Source organism: Anabrus simplex, chromosome 1 (assembly GCF_040414725.1).
Source record: "Anabrus simplex isolate iqAnaSimp1 chromosome 1, ASM4041472v1, whole genome shotgun sequence".
NCBI classification, from domain to species: Eukaryota; Metazoa; Arthropoda; class Insecta; order Orthoptera; family Tettigoniidae; genus Anabrus; species Anabrus simplex.
Window position 1 is genome coordinate 857,442,358 of NC_090265.1, and position 26,028 is coordinate 857,468,385.

At 36.7% G+C, this 26,028-nt stretch overlaps 1 protein-coding gene across 1 annotated transcript in view; it reads left to right on the plus strand.

Moving 5' to 3' along the window:
* The window catches only part of ca (claret), a 367,006-nt gene extending 341,404 nt beyond the window's left edge, over positions 1 to 25,602 (plus strand). The window contains exons 28-31 of the mRNA XM_067136443.2: positions 8,965 to 9,071; positions 9,164 to 9,276; positions 21,193 to 21,392; positions 24,085 to 25,602. Of these exons, the coding sequence (XP_066992544.2) occupies positions 8,965 to 9,071; positions 9,164 to 9,276; positions 21,193 to 21,392; positions 24,085 to 24,342 (678 nt within the window). The 3' untranslated portion in view covers positions 24,343 to 25,602. The remainder of the gene's footprint in view (positions 1 to 8,964; positions 9,072 to 9,163; positions 9,277 to 21,192; positions 21,393 to 24,084) is intronic.
* The last annotated feature ends 426 nt before the right edge of the window (positions 25,603 to 26,028 follow it).

The window sequence follows — 26,028 nt, forward strand, 5'->3', positions numbered from 1 at the left end:
ACACTCTACAACAATTCCACCCACCAGTAATTAATCTTTCCACCACCAACTTAGATGAGAACGATATAAGAATTCTTTCGAAAGGTCCAAAGCACAACTGGCCCTGTTTCAACTCGGCCCTTACAGCCTCCAAACTCGTAGTCGAATCAGAAGTTGCTATCAGCAAAATGCCATATGAACTACAAGACGAACTCAGAATGGACGTAAAAAAACAATTAAACAAAAGTTTTTTCTCAAAAAATCGCACTGCGACCCCTATCACCAAAATCAACAAAGACTCCCTTACTGAAAGAAAACAAATTCTCAATCTTAAAAAGAAAGTCAAAGACAACCAACTCATCATTACAAAGGCCGACAAAGGCAACACAACAGTCATTATGGATAAATCAGATTACATTCAAAAAACCAAAAATTTCTTAGATAATGACTCCTTTTCGATAGTTAAGAAGGACCCAACACAATCAATTCAAAGGCAATTGAAACAAATTCTAAAGAGCACATCTTTTGTCCTCACTGAGCAAGAAAAACAAAAGTTAATTACTATGAACCCAGGTCTACCAACAGCTAAAGCACTACCCAAAATCCACAAAACCGGTGTCCCTATTCGACCCATAATAAACTACAGACCAAGCCCCTTATATAAATTATCTCAATTTATCCAACAATTTCTTAATAAACATTATAAATTCTCATCAAATAAATCCATCAGGAACACCTTAGAATTAGTGAACAAACTAAACAGTTTCAAACTTCAACCATATCATTCAATGCACTCCTTTGATATAGTCAACATGTATCCCAGTATAAAAACCAACTCATTATTCCCGATCATCGAAAAGAACTTACTTGCTAACAATCAACTAAGTAAACTAGAAGTTCAAGACTTTATGACCATATTAAGATTACTAATTAACAATAACTATTTCACATTCGATAAGATCATTTACAAACAAGATGGTTTGGCTATGGGTTCACCAGCCTCAGGAATTTTAGCAAAGATCTACCTTGATTTCCTAGAGCACACCGCCATCGACAATAACATCAAATTTGCTAATATCCAATTCTGGGCGAGGTACGTAGATGACACATTTATAATCCTAGATGAACGCTCCATAGACGCGCCATCCACCCTCAAAAACCTTAATAACATTGATCATGACATTAAATTTACCTTAGAATCAGAGATAAACAACTCCATCAACTTCCTAGACCTAACAATCAATAGGCACCTCTCTACGTTCACATATAGTATCTATAGAAAGCCCACTCAAACGGCCACTACTATAAGAAATGACTCACTACATCCCCAAACACACAAAGCGGCTACATATAATAGCTTAGTAGACCGAGCATTCAAAATTCCGATGTCCAGAAAAAACTTAAATAAAGAATTGAACACCATTCGCTCTATAGCAAAATTTAATGGATATAATGAATCCTTTATTGAAAGAATAATCAATAAATTCAGACACCGCCCAAAAACCACCCTAATAAAAGACAATACTAGCACTGCCACTTTTTCCACATTTACCTTCAATAAAGAAATTTACAACGTCACTAACGTTCTTAAAAAACACAACGTTAAAATAGCCTTTCGTACTAACAATAGAAGCACAGAGATCCTACACAACTCCTCATCAATAAATAAAAGTAGTCCTTTTTCTAAATCAGGTGTATATAGGTTTTCTTGCCAAGACTGCAAAAGTTCTTACCTAGGGCAAACAGGACGCAGCTTCAAAATCAGATATGCAGAACATGTCAATGCCATAAAACACAACCGTTTTTCCGCGGTCGGCCTACATATAAAAGAATTTAAGCACAACTTCACTGAAATAAATCAAGACCTTGAGGTACTAGATATTCTAAACAAAGGTTCTTTCCTAGACGTCACTGAAAACCTCTATATTCATTTAGACCAATATTTCAATCCCAACCTAAACTTAAATGATATCTCAGAGAAACCAAAGATCCTATTCGACTTTCTCATTGAATTATTCAAAAACATGAATATCCCGAAAAACAGATCTGTCTTTCACATTATGCATAATACTTTGTCACGCCACACACTTTCACCACATCACCCTCCATATTTCCCCTCCTTCCACTCCTCCTCCCCTACCGCTCCTTCCCTCTCCCCTCCTAATCCAACAATGGCCGCTCCCCAGACCTAAACTATCCAACACGCTCCGTTCCTCTTCATCTCAAGCCATAGCTTTACCACCTTATGTCCCGCAATAAATATCATAGAAACCTGCCCCCACCCTACACGTAACTCTGCAACAATACACCACAAATACTGGCACAGTCAACCTCCAAACTCTCAGAAAACGTATTCCTTAATACCAATTTTATATTCTTGTCGAGCGGAATACCGGACCTGTGAAGATTACAAGATTATTTTGTACATCTACAGAATGGTGTTGTTAATGAAGCTATGTAATATATTGAGAGACTTTCAAAGGTGGTTAAATGAAGAAATTTATATCATGTTCAAGATCATGCTTTCACGTCTCTCCACAGTATTTAAAATACAATTTACCATTGGTCTTTATAGCTATTGTTGAGAGTAAAGGAAAATTTCCTGTTGTATATGTTTATCAGGAACTCAAGAGAGACTTCATTAGTTAGTCGGAACATAGAAAAAATGATGAACTCTTCTCAGAAGAACTCTTAAGGTTTCACCTTACTTTTCCTGCCTGCTGGCTCTTCAGAAATGTGTGCACGTGTGTTCTGTATTCAGGAATCATTCAAGGCAAATATTTTCGCACTGCAAGATGTGTGGTTAAGGTTATTTTTAATATGTACAACTTTTGCTTTCTCAACGACTCATTTGTTTCTATATTCGTCCCTGTTTTTATCTCCTCGTAAGATGTGTATTGTTTAATGTAACACCTTGTGTAAAAAATTGGGTTAAATGAAGAAGTTAGATCATGTTCATGATCATGCTTTCACGTCTCTGCACAATATTTAAAATGCATTTTACCGTTGGTCTTTATAGCTAATGTTGAGAGTGAAGGAGAATTTCCTGTTGTGTATGTTTATCAGGAACTCAAGGGAGACTTCATTAGTTAGTCGGAACATAGAAAAAATGATGAACTCTTCTCAGAAGAACTCTTAAGGTTTCACCTTACTTTTTCCTGCCCGCTGGCTCTTCAGAAATGTGTGCGCGTGCGTTTTGTATTCAGGAATCATTCAAGATGAATATTTTCGCACTGCAAGATGTGTGGTTAGGGTTATTTTTAATATGTATAACTTTTGCTTTCTCAACGATTCATTTGTTTCTATATTCTTCCCTGTTTTTATCTCCTCTTAAGATGTGTATTGTTTAATGTAACACCTTGTGTAATATAAATGACTACATGCTAGCCTATTTCCCACATTTTGGCTGAAGATGACGCCAAACAGCGTCGAAACTAGTACCAAGTTGTAAATATATGTTATAAATAATCTATAACATTTATTGTATTGAAAAGGTGGACCCCTTTAAGTTTCCTTTCTTTCTTCTATTAATAATTCATCAACCTGTGAGAAACAGGGCTAATAAAGGACCGCCTGTCAAAACGATTATACTATTAGTATATACTGCTTATTAATTTAATTCAGAACATCGTCATAGTTTCTCGAGAAATATATCTATTCTCTTCTTCAGCAATAATAAAAAAAATTTGACAAAATTCCTAAGCAGATGCTTGAATTTGCAACACATAAAACCTTAAAAATAAAATATCTACTTAAAAAAAAACCACTTTAAAACCTCAGCAGTTATATTTCTTGTCGCTGTCTAAGATTTATCTTCATTTCCTTCAGTGAGGAAAATTGTTTCAGTGTTAAGATCCTTATCATTTGTACAAACAGAGTACTGTTCATTTGAGCTTTGTTGAATGTTATAGTCTAAAACTGTTGAGAAAATTTTCTTCAAGAAAAGATGTCCAGTGTCTTAATATGTTTTAGCTCCATTCCATTGAACAACACACATTCTTTAATTTCAAACCATATGAAAATGCACACCTGCCTTTATGTTAATTAATCTAATGGGTGCTTATGATACAGTGGAGCATTCATGCACTCATTACCAAATTTATGTGCAGTGTTTTAACATAACATTGCTTTTTAAGAGATTCTAATTTTGACATGGCATTCCACTATTTTTCATGCACTCATTACCAAATTTATGTGCAGTCTTTTAACATAACATTCCTTTTAAGAGATTCTAATTTTGACATGGCATTCCACTTTTTTTCAGTAGACATTAATTTTAAGGGTCCTCATGAAAGTTCATATGTTTTAAATGTATATTTTATATAATGTCTTTTAATTTATAAGAGCATGATTATTCTTTACCATTGCTTGTCAGCTGATGATGGCTTGAAACAAGCCAAAACATGTATTGACCAATTGTAACTCTCGCAAGTAATACGAGGATTGATTTGGTTGACCTTAATTAACAAAGAATTTTGTAGCATTTCCTAAATCAGTCGACCCAAGCCATTGGGCGCACTGAACTTTGTATTGCCAGGAATGTTCACCGTTTTTACGCCCTTCATGCTTAAGAGCATACCATCAATTAGAATGTCTGTGACTCATGAAGTTTCAAACAAACTTTTTACTATTTTTTGTCCGTATTCTGAAACATATCATGTTATGCTTCCTCTGTTTTTCGTCATTGTATTCAGTGTGGATACAGAAAGCTGCATCTCGCGTGCCAGTGAAATGTGTGTTCCACGGAACGAATCAACTTCTTTCAAGATTCAAACCTTCTCATCCATAGTGAGTTTTCCTTCCTTCCTTCCTTCCTTCCTTCCTTCCTTCCTTCCTTCCTTCCTTCCTTTTTTCTCTTTCCATTATTAGCCAGAAAAACAAACACCAGTAATAAAGCAACAACAAAGAAGAATTAATATATACATACAAACATAAACAAACACAACAAAAAATCGCAGCAAATGACTTTGGCCACTTGACTCGAATAACAAGAACAAAAAACGTAACAAATAACAAAAGCAAATGTGACAAATCGGCAACAATAACTTTAACAACTGAAACAACAAAAGCAGGAGAAAGACAATAACCACAAAAATAATAATGAACTCAGGCAAGATGAATGCTGAATCGCTTGATAACTTCAGTGTAGCTTCGCAAAAAATGTACGTGCGTGGGTTAATTGGATGTTTCTTGCTACGAGTTAGATGGTGATTTGATTTTGTCATCTCTTGGAAAGACAGAAACACTTACTTCAGTACAGTGAAACCTCGTTAGTACGTTCTTTATTAATACTTTTCCCATGTAGCACGTCGTAAATTTGAAGTCCAATTTTTCACCATATTAAATCCATGTAAAAATAACTTGCTTATTGTGTCATGAATTTTCGCTTGGTACGATCACATTTTTCCTAGCCCTGAAAATGGTATTTGTCATTCCTTGTGAAAGAAACGTGATTTTCAACTAGGGTAATAGCCATCACCACAGTTGCATGATTACGAGAAAAGACCTTGAATTCCTGAATTTCACAGGATAAGTTGCACCTTCGGGGAGCAACCTGTTAGCCTCAGGAATGTTCAGTTTTACTTGCCGGTTAGCAGTGAGATTGCTGAATAACAGTGAGCTTGTTTGTGCTTTTATTTTGCATTCCATTCAGAAGTTGGAAATATATTTTGCGTTGAGTGGTACAATGAAGTGTAGCGAATATTTTTTGCATGATATGGTAGTCTGTATCTGGATTAGGAACACAACCGTGTGAAACTGACTAGCGTGGTGCATATTTGTCTTGTGTTAGCCTAGTTATGGATGCGGACAAAGTCATGAAATTCCTTACTAATGAACACAAAATTAAAATCTGTCAGGAAGTGGAGTGGCGTCTGCATTTTTAAGCGTGCAGAGGTCGCGAATGTTGAACTCGCACCTTCGAGTTTCGTCTCAATCACTCAAGTTGATTGAAGTTTTGTAGACTTCGAAATGGCGGATAAAGTCATTCCTCCCAATCCCACATGGTCGAGTGTAATCTCCAATACATTATGTAAGAGTGTGACGAGAAAATAATGCTTAATAACCTACTGCTCCAAAAGGCTTCTACTAACATTTGTTTTAGAAAGAATGTGATGTGCAATAATACTTCAATATTTTTATTGGCCCCAGTGCACATGTTTTAGTATGTGTTGTTTGGTGTTTATTACACCCTTCAGTACACTTGTTATACTATAAGCCCCAGTGGAAAAGGTTTTCATATTTGTTCTCTCATGTTTTTAATTTTCATTGTACCCACGGATACATGACGTAGAATGCCATGCCTTAGCTGGCAGGATGTAGTGTTTACAGTGCACTATGTCTTCTGGTATGGTCTAGAATAAATTTGTTACTTCCATTAACCTGTCTCAGTCTCATCCTTGGTTTTGACAATATGAAAGTGACCGAGGTATGAGCGATGCTAGTAATGCCACTCCTTATACAGCCAGCCCCTGTTATGAATGGTGTGAAAATATCACTCATAGGATCGGTTGGTGCATGCATTTCAGTGCATGGCAGACTGATATGTAATAGCAACTTCTGGCTCAGTGAGGAAAGCAACAGGAAACTACCTCACTCCTCATTTCCCTAGTATGCCTGTTCAGTGACACCTAGGCTATCTATGACAGCTCTTGGTGGGGCTGTAGAGGATCAAACCAGCCTTCGGGCTGAATACCAAACATACATACAGAATGCCATGTCGGAAAAAATTGTATCTAGTGTTTCCATATCCCTGTTGGATAGTTTTTGTTTGTATATTCAGTAGTACGTTTTCTCGCTTAACATGTTATTTTTCCTTGTCTCCTGCAGAAACGTCTTAATGAGGTTTTACTGTATTTTTACAGCCTTTAAGTATTGCTAGATTGCACCTTATAAAAGTTACCATATTCTTTTTTCCTTTCAACTTGTTTTGTAGAAAGTTATTAGTTTATCAAGTTTTTTTTTTTAAAGTATGTTTTCGTATATTTTCGGTGCAGCGCTGTGGTTGCGATGTTAAGCATGCGCAATCTGTTGACACGTGACATGCAATATAACAGGCATTCATATGGTGTGGCCATCTTGTAGTGAGTTTACAAAGTTCAGGACAGTAGATCAACCTGCCAAATGTAGATATGGTCTGTGAAATCTTTTTCTAGAGTGCATGAAACATTAACCCCTTTGCTTACTATATAAACATGTGCTTTGAACCTTCAATTTACCATTTAAATTCTGATGCAAATGAGGTTCATACATGGCTGTATTTAAATATTAATATCTCCACAACTATTTGCTCAAATAATGTGAAACCAGTTCATAAGAATTAAACAGACCCCCACTGCAGTTCCAGTCTAGAATTCTACTGTCTCGTTAAGGCATCCTGGGTTTGATTCTTGGCACCGACTATAGTTTATACAATACAATACAAGGAATCTTGGAACGGTGTTAACCATGTGTCGTGAGCTGCTGCGAGTAGTAGCACCTAACAAAGAACCAAAACTGCATTTGCTGTCCTCCCGTCATCTTCAGATCACGAGCCAGGCAGCAGCCACCTTGTTCTCCAAAGGCCAACGTAGTACATGTAACTATTTCAATGAAATTTGCTACATTATAGCGAAAAAATATACTGTAGTAGGAAATAACACTGTACAAATAACTATTTCAATGATATTTCCTACATTACAGCGAAAAAATATACTGTTGGAAATAAACTTGCCTAGTAACGCTTATCTGTTTGTCTCATCACACATGCTGTGCCAAAAGTCTTCGCCGAGAAATTGATCTAGAATGTTATCAGGCGTAAGTTCAATGTTTTGAAAAATAGGACTTTCCCAGGAATTCCCGTAAATTGCACTTTTGTAGGAATATCTTGTAATGGATACATAGATTTCCACTTCAACTCTTCTTTCGGTTTTCTGTTACAGTGCGTGGGAACATTTACAGTCGCAATATTTATGTCTGCTTCATCACTCGTATCATTATCACTAACTTCACTAAGCACAGATAAGGTATCTTCATCACAATCACTATCTAGCAAGGTATCCACAACTTCCCGCTCGGTTATAGCTTCGCGCACGCTCATCTTTACTGACTGAATAATTGCGACAACGCGTGTTCAGTTATTTTCAAATACAGCGGTTATTCGCCGAAAGATAATGTAAATACGGTGATAAGAGACTTCCTTGTAATATAAAGAAGCATTTTAATGTCATCTGTTGAATTAATAATCAATTACTTCACTGTTTCATCGATAACACAGGTCACTGCATTGCCCTGTTCATTCGGCAGCTACGTAAGTTGAGTCCAAGGTAGTGCACCCTGTCGATTCGATGGTTAGGTAAGCCAAGGGGTTAAACCAGCTGATATTAATTGCCAAGTGTGTGAGGTGTATGGTGAAGATGCAATGTTAGATGGAATGTGAGGAAATAGGTTTGATCGGGCGAGTTGGCCGTGCGCGTAGAGGTGCGCGACTGTGAGCTTGCATCCGGGAGATAGTAGGTTCGAATCCCACTATCGGCAGCCCTGAAAATGGTTTTCCGTGGTTTCCCATTTTCACACCAGGCAAATGCTGGGGCTGTACCTTAATTAAGGCCACGGCCGCTACCTTCCAACTCCTAGGCCTTTCCTATCCCATCGTCGCCATAAGACCTATCTGTGTCGGTGCGACGTAAAGCCCCTAGCAAAAAAAAATAGGTTTGAATGTTCAATGAAGGTCATCAACTTGTACATGACATCCCATGAAATGGCCAACCGTCTGCTGTTACAGATGATTAGGTGTGTGCAGTTGAAGCATTTTTTTTTAAAATGTTGGTACTTACAGTACATAAGAAACTCACCTCATACATCAGAGAGATATGATCTTCCTGCTCTCAAACTCATAGGCTCATTCCGTACGCTTATTGGTTTACTATTTGATTATCTATCAGTTACCTGTTTTTCAGACACTTACCTGATGAATTATTTTCACCACTGTTATGTTTGTAATTGCAGGGTTTTGAATTTTGGCTGAGCCATTCTCTTCCTGTTGATCGTCTGGAGAACCTTCTTTTGAAACATATGCCTAAGTTTTTCTATCCTCTTGGACTCCTGCTATTTTGGTGAGTGATAATTTATTAGTGGTCTGTAGGTTCAGTTTATATATTGAGAATATTACTGTATTTCTTACAATTGGTTTCTTTGTTCCCGACAGCAAGGACAGAGTTAATGAGAAGGATGCTGAAGCTGACAAATGTCTCTTGAATCATTTGTCCACTCGTTTCTGCCTACAACTCTGCTCAATGTTACTGGGGCATGTTGATCAAAGTAAGTGGCTAAGTTAAGAGAGTGTTATATATGTAATAATAGCACTTCATTTGATGTCAATTATATACTTGAGAAGGAAAGACCACAAGGTTGTTATGGTCTGACCTTGTTGTAAGCTGGTTCGAGTCCCCTTTGCTGAAACAGTTTTCAAATGGGAACAAAAAAGTGGGGTCCACCTATTCAATACAATGTTATAAAATGAATTATAATATTTTATTATTCATGGGACCGGTTTTGATGCTGGTGTGCATCATCTTCAGCCACAAAATTAGAAAAACATACAATGACAATTTAAGGTTAATGCATAAAAGTGTACACAAATCTTATAAATGATAGGAGGAATGACTTGATTAAAAACATGAGCCGTGAACATTAACTTGTAACATTAACCTAAAAGTACTCTCTTCTAAAAATATAGCACCAGTTATCTTAAAGTTTTGTGTAAACGTCCTCTTAACAAGAGTTCACTGAATCTTGAAAACTTTGAATGATATGTGACTAGATTAACAATGAGCTGAGGACAATAACTTATATATCACTATCTTAAAAGTCTAACATCATATTTCTTTTTCATGAGAATATTAGTATGAAAGTCTTCTTGATGAACATTCACCGAGTCTTGAAGTAAATGCAAATGTTAAGAACTTCAATCAAAAACATTTTGTTTTACCATTGATTGAAAAATCGGTTGTTAAAATAGCTTAACTAGTCTTAAAACGTAACAAATTATAAATGTAAATAGGACATGAAGGAACTTCAAACTCTATTTGTGGCTGGAGTCTGTCTACTAAGTATTCTATAGCAAGTTTTTACATGAAAATGAGGTGGACGCTGTGTTTTCTCCAGGGTGCTAAACGATGTTCTCGGTTCAAAATGGGACCTGAATCAGATAAAGAAAAAAAGGGGATGTTAAGAAAAACTCTTGAAAAAAAGATAAGGTCCTGTCCTAAGAATTAACATGAATATGAGACTCACCTCTGGCGGCGTGTATGACTTGTGTAATCAGATGTTAGAGAAGACCCTGAGAGTCGAAAGACACCATGACCAATGTACCTGTGTTGGAGGGGAAGGGAGAGAAGTTGATCAGGGGAGGTATTGAGGGGAAATAGCAGGATAGGCAGGGAGAGTGGGGGGGGAAGGAGGGGCTTAGAGTTAAGGAAGGAAGGAGGGAAGGGAAAGGGGAATTATGTAGGGCGATGCGGTGAGAGGTCATGGCGTGAGAACGTTTTCTGTATGCTTTGAAAGACTGATTTGCTATTGGAAACTTTTCTGAGTCTGAAAAACATTATAAAAAATTGAACAATACTTTTGGTTTCTCAGAAATATCGTTGAGATTTAAACTAGAATTAAAATATTGATCCAGGTGAATGAAACAACTCTCAGTGATATCAAGCAAAGTACCTTTATTGAGAACCTGTAGAACTGTGATATCCTGATCAATATTAGTAAAGTTATGCTGAAAATCTTTCATATGCTGCCCCGTTGCTGAAAACTTATTGTATCTGATGGCATTAACATGTTCTGCGTATCTGATTTTAAAATTTCTTCCTGTTTGTCCCAGATAAGAACTGCTGCAGTCATGCCAGCATAATCTGTACACTCCAGAACTATGAAAAACATTATTTTTATTTATTGAAGTGGAGTTATGCAGGATGTCAATGCTTCTATTATTAGTTCTATAAGAAATCTTGGTGTTATGCTTTTTGAAGACGTTGGTGATATTGTGTATTTTATTTGTAAAGGTGAAGGTCGAAAAGTATTAGCTTTGGGTTTTCTTCTCAGAAGGGTGGTATTAGGACGGTACTTAAACTTCTTAATGATTCTCTCAATGAAGACATTCTTGAAACCATTGTTTCTAGCTATTGCACAAATTAAATTGAGTTCTTTACTTAATTTTTTTTTGACACAGGAACTCTAAAGGCTCTGTCAACCAGACTATTGTAAGTGGCATTTTTATTAGCCTGAGGATGGGAAGAATCGTTCCTGATGGTGATAGCAGTCTGATTCGGTTTTCTATAGATATTATATGAAAAAAAGAAAGTGATTGAGTAATTGTTAAGTCCAAAAAATATAAATGATTATTATTCTCGAATTCTAAGGTAAATTTTATATCTTGATCTAAACTGTTCAGGTTATCAAGGGTAGATTTTGCATCTGTGGACCGTTAATCGAGAATTATGAACGTATCGTCCACATATCTGGCCCAGAAATGAATATTACTGAACGTTAAATTGTTGACTATAGCATTATTTTCAAAAAATCTAAATAAATCTCTGCCAAAATCTATGAGGCCGGTGACCCCATTGCCAGACCATTCTGCTTATAAATGATATTATCGAAAGTAAAGTAATTATTGTTAATCAGCAAGAAGTGTTTATGTACGTCAATGAAATACGTTAAAAATTAAATAATTGAAAAGGAGGTTCAACCTATTCAATACTTAAAAGAAAGAAATGCAGTAATCACATTCCTATTTAAATGGGACCGGTTTCGACCTTAGTCCAGGTCATCATCAGCCGTAAAAACATGTACAATGTTTATGAATATTGGAGGTCAGTTTCACACTTTGATAGGCACAAAGACACGACACCACATTCTGTCATGCACAAAGTCACAACACTATCAACTAATATACGAAGATCAAAAATAACTTGAAGTCGCAGACGAATAGATTTGTAGTAGAAAGCCGCCAGCTCCTGGTGATCAGCGCGGCACATTGAAGGTCATGCGCTGCGGTCGAACGCCAAAGTATAGTGGAGAATGTTTTGAAGGTCTAGAATTTGTCACGGTTGCGGGAATTTAAGTACGTATATAAAAAATATACGATGCAAATCAGTATAATTGAATGAGTACTTGTACTCCTGCTAAGTTCTTGGAAAACAGTTGACTTGAAAAAACAATTGTAGAGAGAAGAAAAAATGTAGTAAAAAGCGCAATATCGGAAAACAAATGAAAACTTATATGCACAGTGCGCTATTTTTTAAATGAAAATTTTTAGGTTATGATTGAAGTAGTCGAAGTTGGCGCAAGACAAGAGTTAAAATTTGAAAGAGGAGAACCGAAATGAAGGTCGTGGTTTTTTTTAATAGAGAAGGAAGAATAAATTAAACGAGGAAGAGTGATAGTGAAATAAGAGAAAGAATAAAAGAAATTGAAGTTAGATGGTAATGAGGAAGGATAAGATAGGGAAATAAAGGAGGGGTAGTTTAGGGTGGGTTAGGAGGGTGGGTTATTGGAGGTAGAGAATGTGGGTGGGAACTATGTAAGGCATGGAAAATAGAATTGGGGTTTTGGAATTTGGAATTTTTGAGAAGAAGAATTAGGAAGTCAAAAAGGATATTGGGTTTTTCAGAAATGTCGTTTAAATTGAAATTAGGGTTGAAGTACTGGTCAAGGTGGATAAAGCAATTTTCAGTAATGTTTAAGAGGGGGCCTTTGTTAATGATTTTAAGTATATTTATGTCATTGTCAATACTGGTGAAACTATGCTTGGAGTCTTGTATGTGCTGTCCTATGGCAGAGAATCTGTTGTATTTAATGGCGTTGACATGTTCAGAGTACCTGATATTGAAGTTGCGGCCAGTTTGTCCGACGTAGGAGGAATTGCAGTTGTTGCATTTAAATCTGTATACACCAGATTTAGAAAAAGCATTAGACTTATTTAGAGATTTAGAGTTGTGTAAGATATCAAGACTTCTATTGTTAGTTCTAAAAGAAATTTTCATATTATGTTTTTTAAAAATATTAGTTATTTTATAAGCATCCTGAGTGAAAGTGAAGGTGGAAAAAGCAGTTGGTTTAATTGTTTCTTTAGATAAAGTGGTTTTTGGACGGTGTTTGAATTTGTTGATGATGCGGTTAATGAAGGAGTTGTTAAAGCCATTAAATTTAGCAATGTTGCGGATGGTGTTTAATTCATAATTTAAATCTTTTTTGGACATAGGGGTGTTGAAAGCACGAAAAATTAAGCTGTTATAAGTAGCACGTTTATGAGCTTGGGGGTGCGAAGAATCTTGTCTTATTGTAGTTGCTGTTTGGGTTGGTTTTCTGAAAATTTTGTAAGATAAAGAAGAAGGATGTCTAGTAATAGTTAGGTCTAGAAAATTAAGAGTTTGGTTGTGTTCTGATTCGAGGGTGAATTTAATGTTAGAGTCTAAGTTGTTGAGATGAAGAAGTGTAGAGGCTGCGTTGGTTGATTCCTCATTTAATATTACTAATGTGTCATCGACATATCTCTCCCAAAAGAGGATGTTGGAGAAATTATTATTATTATTATTAATTCTTGTGTTTTCTAAGAAGTCGAGGTAAATTTCAGCAAGAATGCCAGAAGCAGATGAGCCCATAGCCAAGCCATCTTGTTGATAAATGGTGTTGTCAAAGGTAAAATAATTATTGTTGAGAACTAATTTTAAAATAGACATGAAGTCTTGAATTTCAAGTTTACTTAGGTTACTGAATTTGTTTAGGTTGTTGTTTATAATGGGGAATAATTTTGGAATTGGAATACTAGGGTACATGTTGACAATGTCAAAAGAATGGAGAGAAAAATTTGGTTGGATTTCAAAATTCTTTAATTTGTTGATTAGATCAGAAGTGTTTTTGATAGATTTGTTGGATAAAAATCGATAATTTTTTAGTAAAAATGTTTGGATGAATTTAGAAGTGTTGTATAGGGGACTGGGTCTGTAATTGATAATTGGACGGATAGGAATGTTAGTTTTGTGAATTTTAGGGAGGGCTTTGGCAGTGGGTAGTCCAGGGTTCATGTTTATTAGTTTAGTTTTTTCTTGATCTGTGAGGAGAAAGGAAGTGTTTTTTAAAGTATGTTTGAGTAGGCATTGGATTTTTGCAGTTGGGTCTTTTTTTATTATAGAAAAAGAAGGGTCACTGAAAAAGTTTTTGGTTTTATCTAAGTAGTCAGTTTTATCCATTATGACAGTAGTGTTGCCTTTATCAGATTTGGTGATAATGAGATTATTGTCATTGATTTTCTTTTTAAGATCTGAAATGGTTTTATTATCTTTAATTAAATTATTATTATTATTATTATTATTATTATTATTATTATTATTAATAATAATAATAATAAGAGAAGTGTTTTTGTTATTATTATTATTAATAATAATAATAATAAGAGAAGTGTTTTTGTTATTGTTAATGAAGATTTTTTTCAAGTTTCCTTTTTACTTCATATCTGATTTCATCTTGTTCATCTGTTGGCATTTTGTTAATGGCTATGTCAGATTTAATAATTAAATTGGTGGCTACATTGAAAGTGTTGAGATTGGGCCAATTGTGTTTGAAGCCCTTCGAAAGAATTGAGTTTTCATCATCACTCAGAGTTGTTTTAGATTTACGATGGGAGGGTGGAATTGTTCAATAGTTTTAGAGGGTGTGTTACGGTTCTTAAACTGGAATTTATGTGAAGAAGAGTTGTTCTTAAGAATTTTGAGTTTTTTCTCTAGGGTTTGTTGTTTGATTGACAGTACATGAAATAATTTATTGTCTACTTGAGTTAGGAAGAGGTTCCATTGTGCACTCGGGAGAAGATTAGCAATTTCTAGATGTGTTTCGTATAATCTGTTGTTTAAAAATGATTTTTCATTTTAAAAATAGCACACTGTGCATATAAGTTTTCATTTGTTTTCCGATATTGTGCTTTTTACTACATTTTTTCTTCTCTCTACAATTGTTTTTTCAAGTCAACTGTTTTCCAAGAACTTAGCAGGAGTACAAGTACTCATTCAATTATACTGATTTGCGTCGTATATTTTTTATATACGTACTTAACTTCCCGCAACCGTGACAAATTCTAGACCTTCAAAACATTCTCCACTATACTTTGGCGTTCGACCGCAGCGCATGACCTTCAATGTGCCGCGCTGATCACCAGGAGCTGGCGGCTTTCTACTACAAATCTATTCGTCTGCGACTTCAAGTTATTTTTGATCTTCGTATATTAGTTGATAGTGTTGTGACTTTGTGCATGACAGAATGTGGTGTCGTGTCTTTGTGCCTATCAAAGTGTGAAACTGACCTCCAATATTCATAAACATTGTACATGTTTTTACGGCTGATGATGACCTGGACTAAGGTCGAAACCGGTCCCATTTAAATAGGAATGTGATTACTGCATTTCTTTCTTTTAAGTATTGAATAGGTTGAACCTCCTTTTCAATTATTTAATATTTAACATCAATAATTTCAATACGGAACAATGAAGTTTTTATCTTTAAATGAAATACGTAGCAATAGCTGCAGTGTATCATATGGTGGCATGATGTGAGTAGTGAGTGAGAGTGTTAGAGGTTACTTGTGCAATATGCAAATATATTATGGTAACTGCGGAAAGTTGACGGAAACAGTAGGGAAATTGCTGTTGTTGTCTTTCAAGACAACTAATACAATATTGTGAAGTCAGAAGAATTGATGGAGAGAGGGGTAAGAGTTTGTGGGACAATACATACCAACAGGGGACTTACAAAGGACTTGCTTGCCAAAACTACACAGTTGAAGAGAGGAGAGGTTGTACCGTATTTCCTGGCATAATCGTCGCCACCGTGTAATCGTCGCATCCTTTATTTTCAATACAAAAATCTGACTTTAAACATTTAATCGCATAATCGTCGCACGTCGAAATTTTGTTCACCAATCTGGTTAAAAGGTAAATGGAACTCAATGTAAGTTGCACATGAATGCGCAATTTAAATACATGTATGGTTTATAGGCAATTTGGCAACACAGTCACATTTGCGAGATGTTGCATAACGTATAAATAAATAATACCAGTATATGTACGACGCATGGCTTACTGGTAGGCTATCAGCAGTTTGACAACGTGGTCGTGAGACCGTGTACAATTTATTCACCCCCTACATATTATGAGTTCTCATTTGAAATACGTAAGGCTGTAAGTTATCGCTTATCGGCAACGTCGCCAGGAAATACCGGTACCAACACATACTTGTCTTCTAGTAGACAAGAGGTCTGATAGAATTCTGCATTATTACAACCCCCCCCCGGCGCAACAGTCGCGAAGGACCTTGGCCTAGTAAGCAACCGCTGCTCTCCCCGAAGTCCTGCAGATTACGAGATGTCATGTGGTCAGCACGACGAATCCTCACGGCCGTTATTCTTGGCTCTCTAGACTGGGGCCGCCATCTCACCATCAGAGAGCTCCTCAATTGTAATCACGTAGGTTGAGTGGACCTCGAACCAGCCCTCAGATACAGGTAAAATTCCCTGACCCGGTCGTGAATTGAACCCGCGGTCTCCGTGTAAGAGGCAGGCACACTACCCCTACACCATGGGGCCGACTCCTGCTTTATTGTACACAAAGTGAAATCCAAGACGATAATGCAGATTTCCACAGAATTATTCAGCTCACGGTCAGCCGATTTTTTTTTTTTTGCTATTTGTTTTACGTCGCACCGACACAGATATGTCTTATGGCGACGATGGGATAGGAAAGGCCTAGGAATTGGAAGGAAGCGGCCGTGGCCTTAATTAAGGTACAGCCCCGGCATTTGCCTGGTGTGAAAATGGGAAACCACGGAAAACCATCTTCAGGGCTGCCGACAGTGGGGCTCGAACCCACTATCTCCCGATTACTGGATACTGGCCGCACTTAAGCGACTGCAGCTATCGAGTTCGGTAGCCGAATTATTTACGATGTCTCAGTTGTCATCGCTAGATTCTTATCTTACTACTACGTCATAAGTATCCGGGCATGGGATGAAAACTTTTACCCAAGCAGTCAAGATAATTATTATCCAATGGTATTAAAGTTTTATTTTATAAACTCCTCAGTAACGTAATGTAAGATCATCAATAACTGGGAAGAAATATTAACCTAATTACCGTATGTTTAAAAGAAATTGAAAAATGAATGTTTGTTACTGACGTCTCGGAACACGATCGACTACAGTAGATCTACACCACGCTAGCTAGAACGATGTATGAAGACATCCGTGCTCTGGTTTGTGAGCTTAGCGCAAGCGCACTAGTGTGTCGCAACCAACGATCTCAACTGAAAACAAATTGCTGCATGCTTCCTTGCTGCCTAACAGTATTGGCTGCTCTGGAATGGACAGATCACAGTTGCATTTATTTGTTTGTGACTGACGTGATTACTGTAGACATGTGTGCGTGAGAATTTAAGTTTTTAATTTGTGTTTGGGGTGTTTGTAGAAATAATTTGTTTTAATAGTGAACAATTACGGAAAGTCATTTATATTGCAAAACATTAACGTGTGAAGCATTTATAGAAACTATTCTGCGGGCTTCAAGCTAAGTGTAATTGCCTTCGCTGAACAGCACGGGAACAGAGCTGCAGAAAGAAAATTTTCAGTGAGTGAAAAGTTGGTGCGTGACTGGCGGAAATGAAAAAACAAGCTAAAAAGCACAAACCCTTCTAGACATGCATTTAGAGGTCCTAAAACAGGGAAGTTTCCTGTAATTGACGAAGAAGTGTTTATGTACACCAATGAAATACATAGCAATGGCTGCAGTGTATCATATGAAATGTTACAAATTAAGGGACGGGAGATAGCGCACAAACACAACATAACTCAGTTTAAGGCGAGTCATGGGTGGATTAAGGGGTTCATGCGACGACACAATCTGTCATTGCCAAAAGTTGCCGGCTGATTACACGGACAAGATTGTAAATTTTCACCAATTTGTCATACGTTTGTGCAAGGAAACTTCGTACGTACTTTCTCAAATCGGTAATGTCGATCAGACTCCAATCTTTTTTGATATGCCTCGCAACAGCACTATTGCGCTAAAAGGATCACGGAGTGTATTAATGAAAACCAGTGGTAGTGAGAAGTTGCGATGCACGGCAATGCTAACCATTACAGCTGATGGAAGAAAGTTGATGCCTTGTATCATTTTCAAGAGGAAAACAATGCCTAAGAATATATGTTTCCCCGTGGAATTCATGTACGAGTGCAACCAAAGGGTCGGATGGACGTAGAACTCATGCTGGACTGGGTTAAAACTGTGTGGGATAGAAGACCCAGTGCACTACTAAAACAACCAGCTCTGCTTGTTTTAGATAGTTTCTGTGGTCACCTCGTGAACGACGTGAAGCAACTTCTCGGTAAAAAATAAGACACGACAGATAGTCATTCCTGGTGGCCTAACATCTCCTTTGCAGCCACTAGACGTATGTATTAATAAACCCTTTTTAAGACCACTTAAGTCGATTTTACAACGAGTGGATGATGAGCGGCGATCAGCAATTGACGCCCACTGGAAATATCAGGCATCAACACTTGGACTTGTTATGCTCATGGGTGATGAAGAGTTGGGATCTTATACCACCTGAACTAGTCTCCAAGAGCTTCAGAAGGACTGGGATTTTGAATGCACTAGACGGATCCGAAGATGACGCAGTGTGGCAGAGAGACGAAGAAGCTGATACTGGTATTAATAGCGGTGAGGACAGCGCATCAGATACTCAAACCTGCGATAGTGACACAGAAGATTTGGAATAAATTGTGTACCGGTAAGTCCGTATTTCACAACAAAGCGATCATTTTTTGCAAGTGTAATATTTTAACTTTAATACTCAAATTAATGACAATTAACTTAATACGTTCATTTTTATTTTCAGGTTGGAAAAACGTTCGCCAAATTGTTGCGAATAATTATGAATTTTTTTAGACTATTTTAATTATTCTGATGTATAAACGCAAGTATTATGTGCATCTTAAATTTGTATCAAATACAATTTAGTTATAAATAAATTTTTAGAGTAATACAAATACTGGTATTAAAAATTCTTCGTATAATGGTCGCACCCTACTATTTTTTCGAAAATTTTGGTATAAAAAGTGAAATACGGTATTTCACAGAAAGGGCTTTTCTTGCTCTGGAAAGACAAGCATATGGTAAAGATGATTAGAACCATTCACGATGCTCGTATTGTAGATGGTGTTCCAAAGTGGGGTATACTACACTGATCAGTTCTTCCGTTGTTACACATTTACAGTATTTAAAAAAAAGTGAGATGGATGAAGAAGGTATTATTTTATTTATTACAATGTGCATTGTTTAATGCCTTTGTACTTTGCAAGAAAGCTTATCCTGGAAATAAGTCAAGCCTTAGACTTCATGCTACAAGTCACTGACAATCTGCCAACATGAAGGCTAAGAACAACCAAGTCCCAGAAGAAAAACATATGTAGAAGATTAACCTGCTGAAAATGTAGTCTTTTGAAGGGCACGATTATGTTATTGAGACCAGAACAGATGTTGCACCTTACATACATAAAGCCACGGGAGGTTTTGGGACTGCCTATTACTGTTTTCGTCCTAATATAAGACTGGGAATTTCACGTTTTTGTGTTAAAATGTTATAAAAACCAGCGCACATTACATTTAAAAACTTTGTGACATTTCGCACTCGTACCGACTTTTACAGCGAGCGCGCTTTCCAGTTGAGCTCAAGGTCGTGAATAATCATAATTTCGGAAGTGTTAATGATATTTTTTCTCTTTCCAATTTGATTGTAATTAGTGATGGGCAGAACTGAATATAATGCATTTGTGAACTTGAGGATCGATACGTATATTCGAAACCATAATCTTGAGGGATAAGAGTTTGTGGGACAATACATACCAACAGGGGACGTACAAAGGACTTGCTTACCAAAACTACACATTTGAAGAGAGGAGAGGTTGTACCGTATTTCCCGGCATAAGCGTCGATCACACGTTTTTCATGAAACTGTATCTTACGAAAGGATGGCTCTGGCATAATTACAGATCTTGATGTTGATGTTGTCTACTAGAAGACAAGTATGTGTTGGTACCGGTATTTCCTGGCGACGTTGCCGATAAGCGATAACTTACAGCCTTACGTATTTTAAATGAGAACTCATAATATGTAGGTGGTGAATAAATTGTACACTGTCTCGCGACCACGTTGTCAAACTGCCGATAGCCTACCGGTAAGCCATGCGTCGTTCATATACCGGTATTATTTATTTATACGTTATGCAGCATCTCGCAAATGTGACTGTGTTGCCAAATTGCCCATAAATCATACACGTATTTAAATTGCGCATTCATGTGCAACTTACATTGCAGTTCCATTTACCTTTTAACCAGATTGGTGAACAAAATTTCGACGTGCGACGATTATGCGATTAAATGTTTAAAGTCCGATTTTTTAATTGGGATACGACGATTACACGGTGGCGACGATTATGCCGGGAAATACGGTACAACCTCTCCTCTATTCAACTGTGTAGTTTTAGCAAGCAAGTCCTTTGTAAGTCCCCTGTTGGTGTGTATTGTCTCACAAACTCTTACCCCTCTCTCCATCAATTCTTCTGACTTCACAATATTGTATTAGTTATCTTGAAAGACAACAGCAGCATTTCCCTACTGTTTCTGTCAACTTTCCGCAGTTACCATAATATATTTGCATATTGCACAAGTAACCTCTAACACTCTCACTCACTACTCACATCATAATGCCATACTTCACAGTCTTTCCTGAGTTGTATACACAGAACGTAAACTACCACATCATGCCACCATACCTTCATCCAGTTCAAATTCCTTCCTAGGTGTGTGTAGTTCCTGAAACAAACTAATAAAATGATCTAGGCCTGACCATATTTTGTACAGCCTGTCATTTGAAGTCTGTGCTGCTTCAGATTAATTGTCACCGAAATGGAGCAACTGAAATCTGTTTCTTGGAAAAAATTGATGTACACAGTGATTTTTTTCATCCCAGTACATTTCAAGGATCTATTTCTTTACATTACCTGTATCAGGGGTCGGTGGGTGTGGGTACTTGATGTTTGAGATATGTTGAGCTTTTAAGATATGTTAATGTAATTTTTGAGATGATAGGTAAGTTACTGTTTACTAATATTATTTCTGTCTTCTCCCACAGGAAAGGCTTATCCAGATTATATTGAGTTGCTGGCCAAAATTACAGCAATGCATGTGGGCCCCATTCATGGAGTTAATGGTTGTTACCAGGGACCATCCCAAACACCAGAACAACTAATGGAAGCCATTTTACAAAAATTAGGTGGTTCAACTGATATGGGTGATACAGTGGAACAGTCATACATCAACTTAAGTCATGAGGTAAATGCACTTTTAGTATTCAGTATAATTTCATTTCTGTTTGGAATTATTGTTTAAAATATTTTTTTCTTTATGAGGATGCATGGCACTATACTTAGTTGAGGCCCCGTGATTACCACACCCCTGTAAAAAAAAAAAATAGATACCGTATAATCCCGAATACCACCCGCACTTTTTCCCCAAAATATTGGTTCTAAATCTTGGGTGCGGGTTGTATTCAAGCCGTTCATTATCGTAAATATTTACTTCGTTTACATGGAGTATTGAAATAGATTTGAATACGGTTACAGTACTCAATATACCAAATGTAAACGGGCATTCAGGTCTTATTGTGTTTTAGTTGCTTTCTAGAAAACAAGATCGATTTTTTTCTACGGTTACAGTTGCATGTAAACGCTAAATGTCAGGTAATGAAATACGGTAAATCAAAGAATATGGGCAAATATGCAGTAAATATGAAAGCCGCTGCTGCGGATGCTCAATTGTAATTTGTTTCACAAGTATTGCTGGCATGCTGAGTGCGCGAATAGCTGATCTCGCGGGATATCATATTTTGCGAGAGTCGAGACTGTTGGTTACAGAAGTCTACCTCGCTCACATTTGAGTTCCGTATCTGTCCCGTGAAAATGTTGTCTCGATAATAAGTGATGGATTCAAAACTGCATCTGCGGTCATTTACTGTGTGTGAGAAACTACAAGTTGTAAGCGAAGCTGAAATATATGGAAATCATGCCGTTGGCAGAAAGTACGATATTGATGAATCATGTATTTGTGATTGGCAGAAGAAGAAGGAAAACCTTCTAAAACGTAACGGCGATCACAGAGCGTTCCGCGGGCGGAGTGCAGTGTTTCTGGAAATTGAAGAACGACTCCACAAATTTGTGATAGAAAAACATGAGTTAGGATATGTGCTTCTAGTGAAATGTGTCAATTGAAAGCATTAGAGATCTCAAAAAAAACTCAAAACACAAGGTTTTACTGCAAGCCACGGATGGATCCGAAACTTTTGTCAGAGAAAGGGATTGTGCATTCGGAGACGTACGTCTAGTTCACAACGTCCCTCTGGGGCGTATGAAGAAAAATTAACGGTCTTTCAGTGTCACATAATTCATTTGAGGAAGCAAAATTCTTATTTGCTATCGCAAATTAAGAATGATGACCAGACACCTGTCTATTTTGAAATGCCGTTGTAAAATACAGTGGATACGAAGGGTTCTAAAAGTGTAACCATCAGAACAGGTGGTAAGAGAAAGCAACGATGCACGGTAATGTTGTACGTATTATCGGATGGAACCAAACTCTGTCCATATGTGTTTCTGAAAAGGAAAACACTTCCGAAAGGAAACTTGCCGTCCGGTGTTATTGTTAGAACACGAGTCCGGCTGGATGGACAGTGTGTTAGTTGAGGACTGGGTGAAGTGCGTTTGGCAATGTCGCCCGGGAGTTTTGTTACAAAAGCTTGTGTTGGACAATTACCAAGGACATACAACTGACGCCGTAAAAGATATGACGAGGAGAGGAAAACTGATCTTGCGATAATTCCCGGTGGACTCACTTCTATTCTACAGCTGTTTGATGTGTGCATGAACCGGCCTTTCAAAACTGCAATGAAACAATTGTACACCGAATGGATGTCTGATGGTGATCACGCGTTAACACCAACCGGATGATTGAAGAGGCCTGAAGTGGGACTAGTATGCAGCTAGATCAAGACCGCATGGGCGCGCATTCCCAACAATCTAGTGTCCAAAAGCTTTAGAAAAATGTGAAATTTCAAGTGGATGGTGGTGAGGACGACTATTTGTGAAAAGATGCCAGCGACGAAAGTTCCTATTACATAAAATCAGTTTCATGGTCCGTATCGCACTTCAATAATTCACAATTAAGTATTTATTATTTTCCACCTAGTCGATACAATGATTGCTTAAGGCAATTTAATGGTTAAAAGTGGTACATGTTTCGTATTTTATCAACATCTTCAGCCACATAACACTGTTTAGATGAAAAATATATAAAATTGACAAAGTAATGCTTAAGAGGAAGTGTCCTTAAAATTAACATAAGATTGACAACATTAAAACAAACAAAAACTCAAGAGAAAATATATAAATTATTACTACAATTGAGAGCAGTTGTCAAGGAAACACTTGTACAATATTCCATAGAGAATATGTCCTAAATGAATATTCTTTTCTTAATAATTCATTAAAAAAGGTCAAAATTATAAATTATACAGTTTATAAGTAATTGTCGAAATGAAGAAAACCAGATATTGCCTTAAGCAATCATTGTATCAACTAGGTGGAAAATAATAAATACTTAATTGTGAAAGTTCCTATGGCGAAACTTCAGATGACGACGGTGAATCGTGAATGATCTGAGTATTGGACCGATTTTATTTATGATTTTTGTGATGATTTTATTAATTGTAAGCTGTTTGAATGTATATTTGTGGTATATTTGAAGAAAATTAAATAGGTATGTAAGTTATTTGATTTTTTTTCCGTATTTTGCCGTCTCAAATTTAGGGTGCGGCTCTTATTCGGTGGCAGGTGGTATTCGGGATTGTATGGTATTTCTGTTATCAAATGTGATATAGGGTTCTGATATATAAGTTACTCTTTTGACCAGTGCATTATTAATGTAAACTAATGGCTGTCATGTATTTGTGTGCTGCATTATTTTGATTTAGGGCATATGTGGAGCAGATCATATACCGGGCAGTTGCCCTGACCAGCTGTTTGTGTTTTCCTGTGGACATCGCTATGGCTCAGAAGCTTTCAAGCAGACTGTACTACCCGAAATGGAATCAGGATTGCTACAGCTGCACCATCCTTTGCCTCACACTGCTAGACTTCTACGTGGTGTATTCAGTACAAGTACACCAAGTATTCATCTGGCATGCCCTCGTTGCCTTTTGGGTCATCTTCAGGCTCAGGCATCTGCATAATCTGTAGTATTATCAGTTATGTGAGTGAAGTTTTCAAAAGAGATGTGTAAGTAAGTGTAGGATAATTTTAACATACGATTGAGCATTGATGGTAATCAGTCATTGAAATACCGTTACAACAGTTTATTTCTGGATCATTGTCATCACAATCATCTCCGTTCCAAAATGTAATTTTCTGTTAGGTTCCCATATAGCAGTTCATTTCCTGTTCTTTCTAGTGTGCATTGACCAGCTCTCTGCCTTCCTGGTGGAAATTTGTACCATGTTGCTGCTTTTACACCTTTTTCAATTCAGATTTCTCTGTTGTCAGTCATGATCTGTACTCATGATTGTTACATATTATTTTCTAATTAATTTGTTTTTCTCCTTGGAACCTAAGAAGATGTTTTCAAGACTGAGATAAAAATGACTGTATTATACATCATGTTCGTAACAAAATGTTCCCCTAATTACCTGTTTATTAGTTGACTTCATAAATAAATGTTTTATGTAACTGATGCCTTGAACTTCAGCTTGAACCTGTCTTCATTGAAATTTAAACATGATTTGGCCTACTTGATTAGAGTCTTTTCAATATTACTACATCGAAAATATGATCTCAAGGTGAAATCTTGGGCACCTAGCTCAAATGGAAGAATCTCATCTTGTATTTTAGATATTTCTTGACTTAACTCTTGTTATATACTTTGAAGGATTTGATAAATAATGAACAAAATAAGATAATTCTTTTGTAAAAATTATAAAAGCACATGTTGTTAAAATAAGCATGGGAAATATTTTAACTGTTATAATAAATGGTATTTGTTATAAAATACTATTACTCTGAAATATTATGAAGAGATTTTGTAATATATATGCGCACATTAGTATGAATGTCATTCATGCCTTTGCTGGATTGTGACAGCATTCTTCTTAAACGAACTGAAATACCAGTTGTAGTTACTAAGACAACATACTCAACACATCTTCATCACAATTGCAATCTAGTCCTTGTGCCCATCATGAAATAATATTGCTCTCTGGAAGTACCATACTTATTTGTTTTCTTAGCCAGCTTCTGTGATTAATGTCACCTTATTGTCTCTATAATCCACTGTTCTTTCTCGAATTAGTTTGTACATTATCCTGTGCTGGAACTTGTAAATATTCTGTAAGTATGGTACTTCAAAAGCTTATTATTGTATGTTGATCTCATTATATATATATTATCTCAGCATGACAGTGTAAGGAGATGTCTGTATCATTGAATTATTTGTAATAAATGCACTCAACATAGGAGGATAGTTTCTCTATGTTTTTAAAATATTAATTTTGTTCAGCATCTTTCAGTGAGAAGAAATCATCATCATCACCATCATCAATGTCCCACTCCAGTCGCCCGGGTGTGGATAACAAGCCTCCTCCATTCCTTTCTGTCCTTCCACTTTTCCTGCTCCATTACTTTCGCCACATCCAATCTAGCTTCTCTAACGTCCTTCCAAATCTGCTCCATTCACCTTCTTCTCGGTCTTCCAACTGGTCTCTTTCCTTTAACTTCTCTTTCCAATTCCCTTCTTGCTACCCATTTCTTTTCCATTCTTTATTACAAGTCTGAACCATCTCAGTCTTGCTTTCTCTATATTCTGTACTAACAGTTCTATATTTAGCTCTTCTCTGATTTTAATATTTTGAATTCTATCTCTTCTT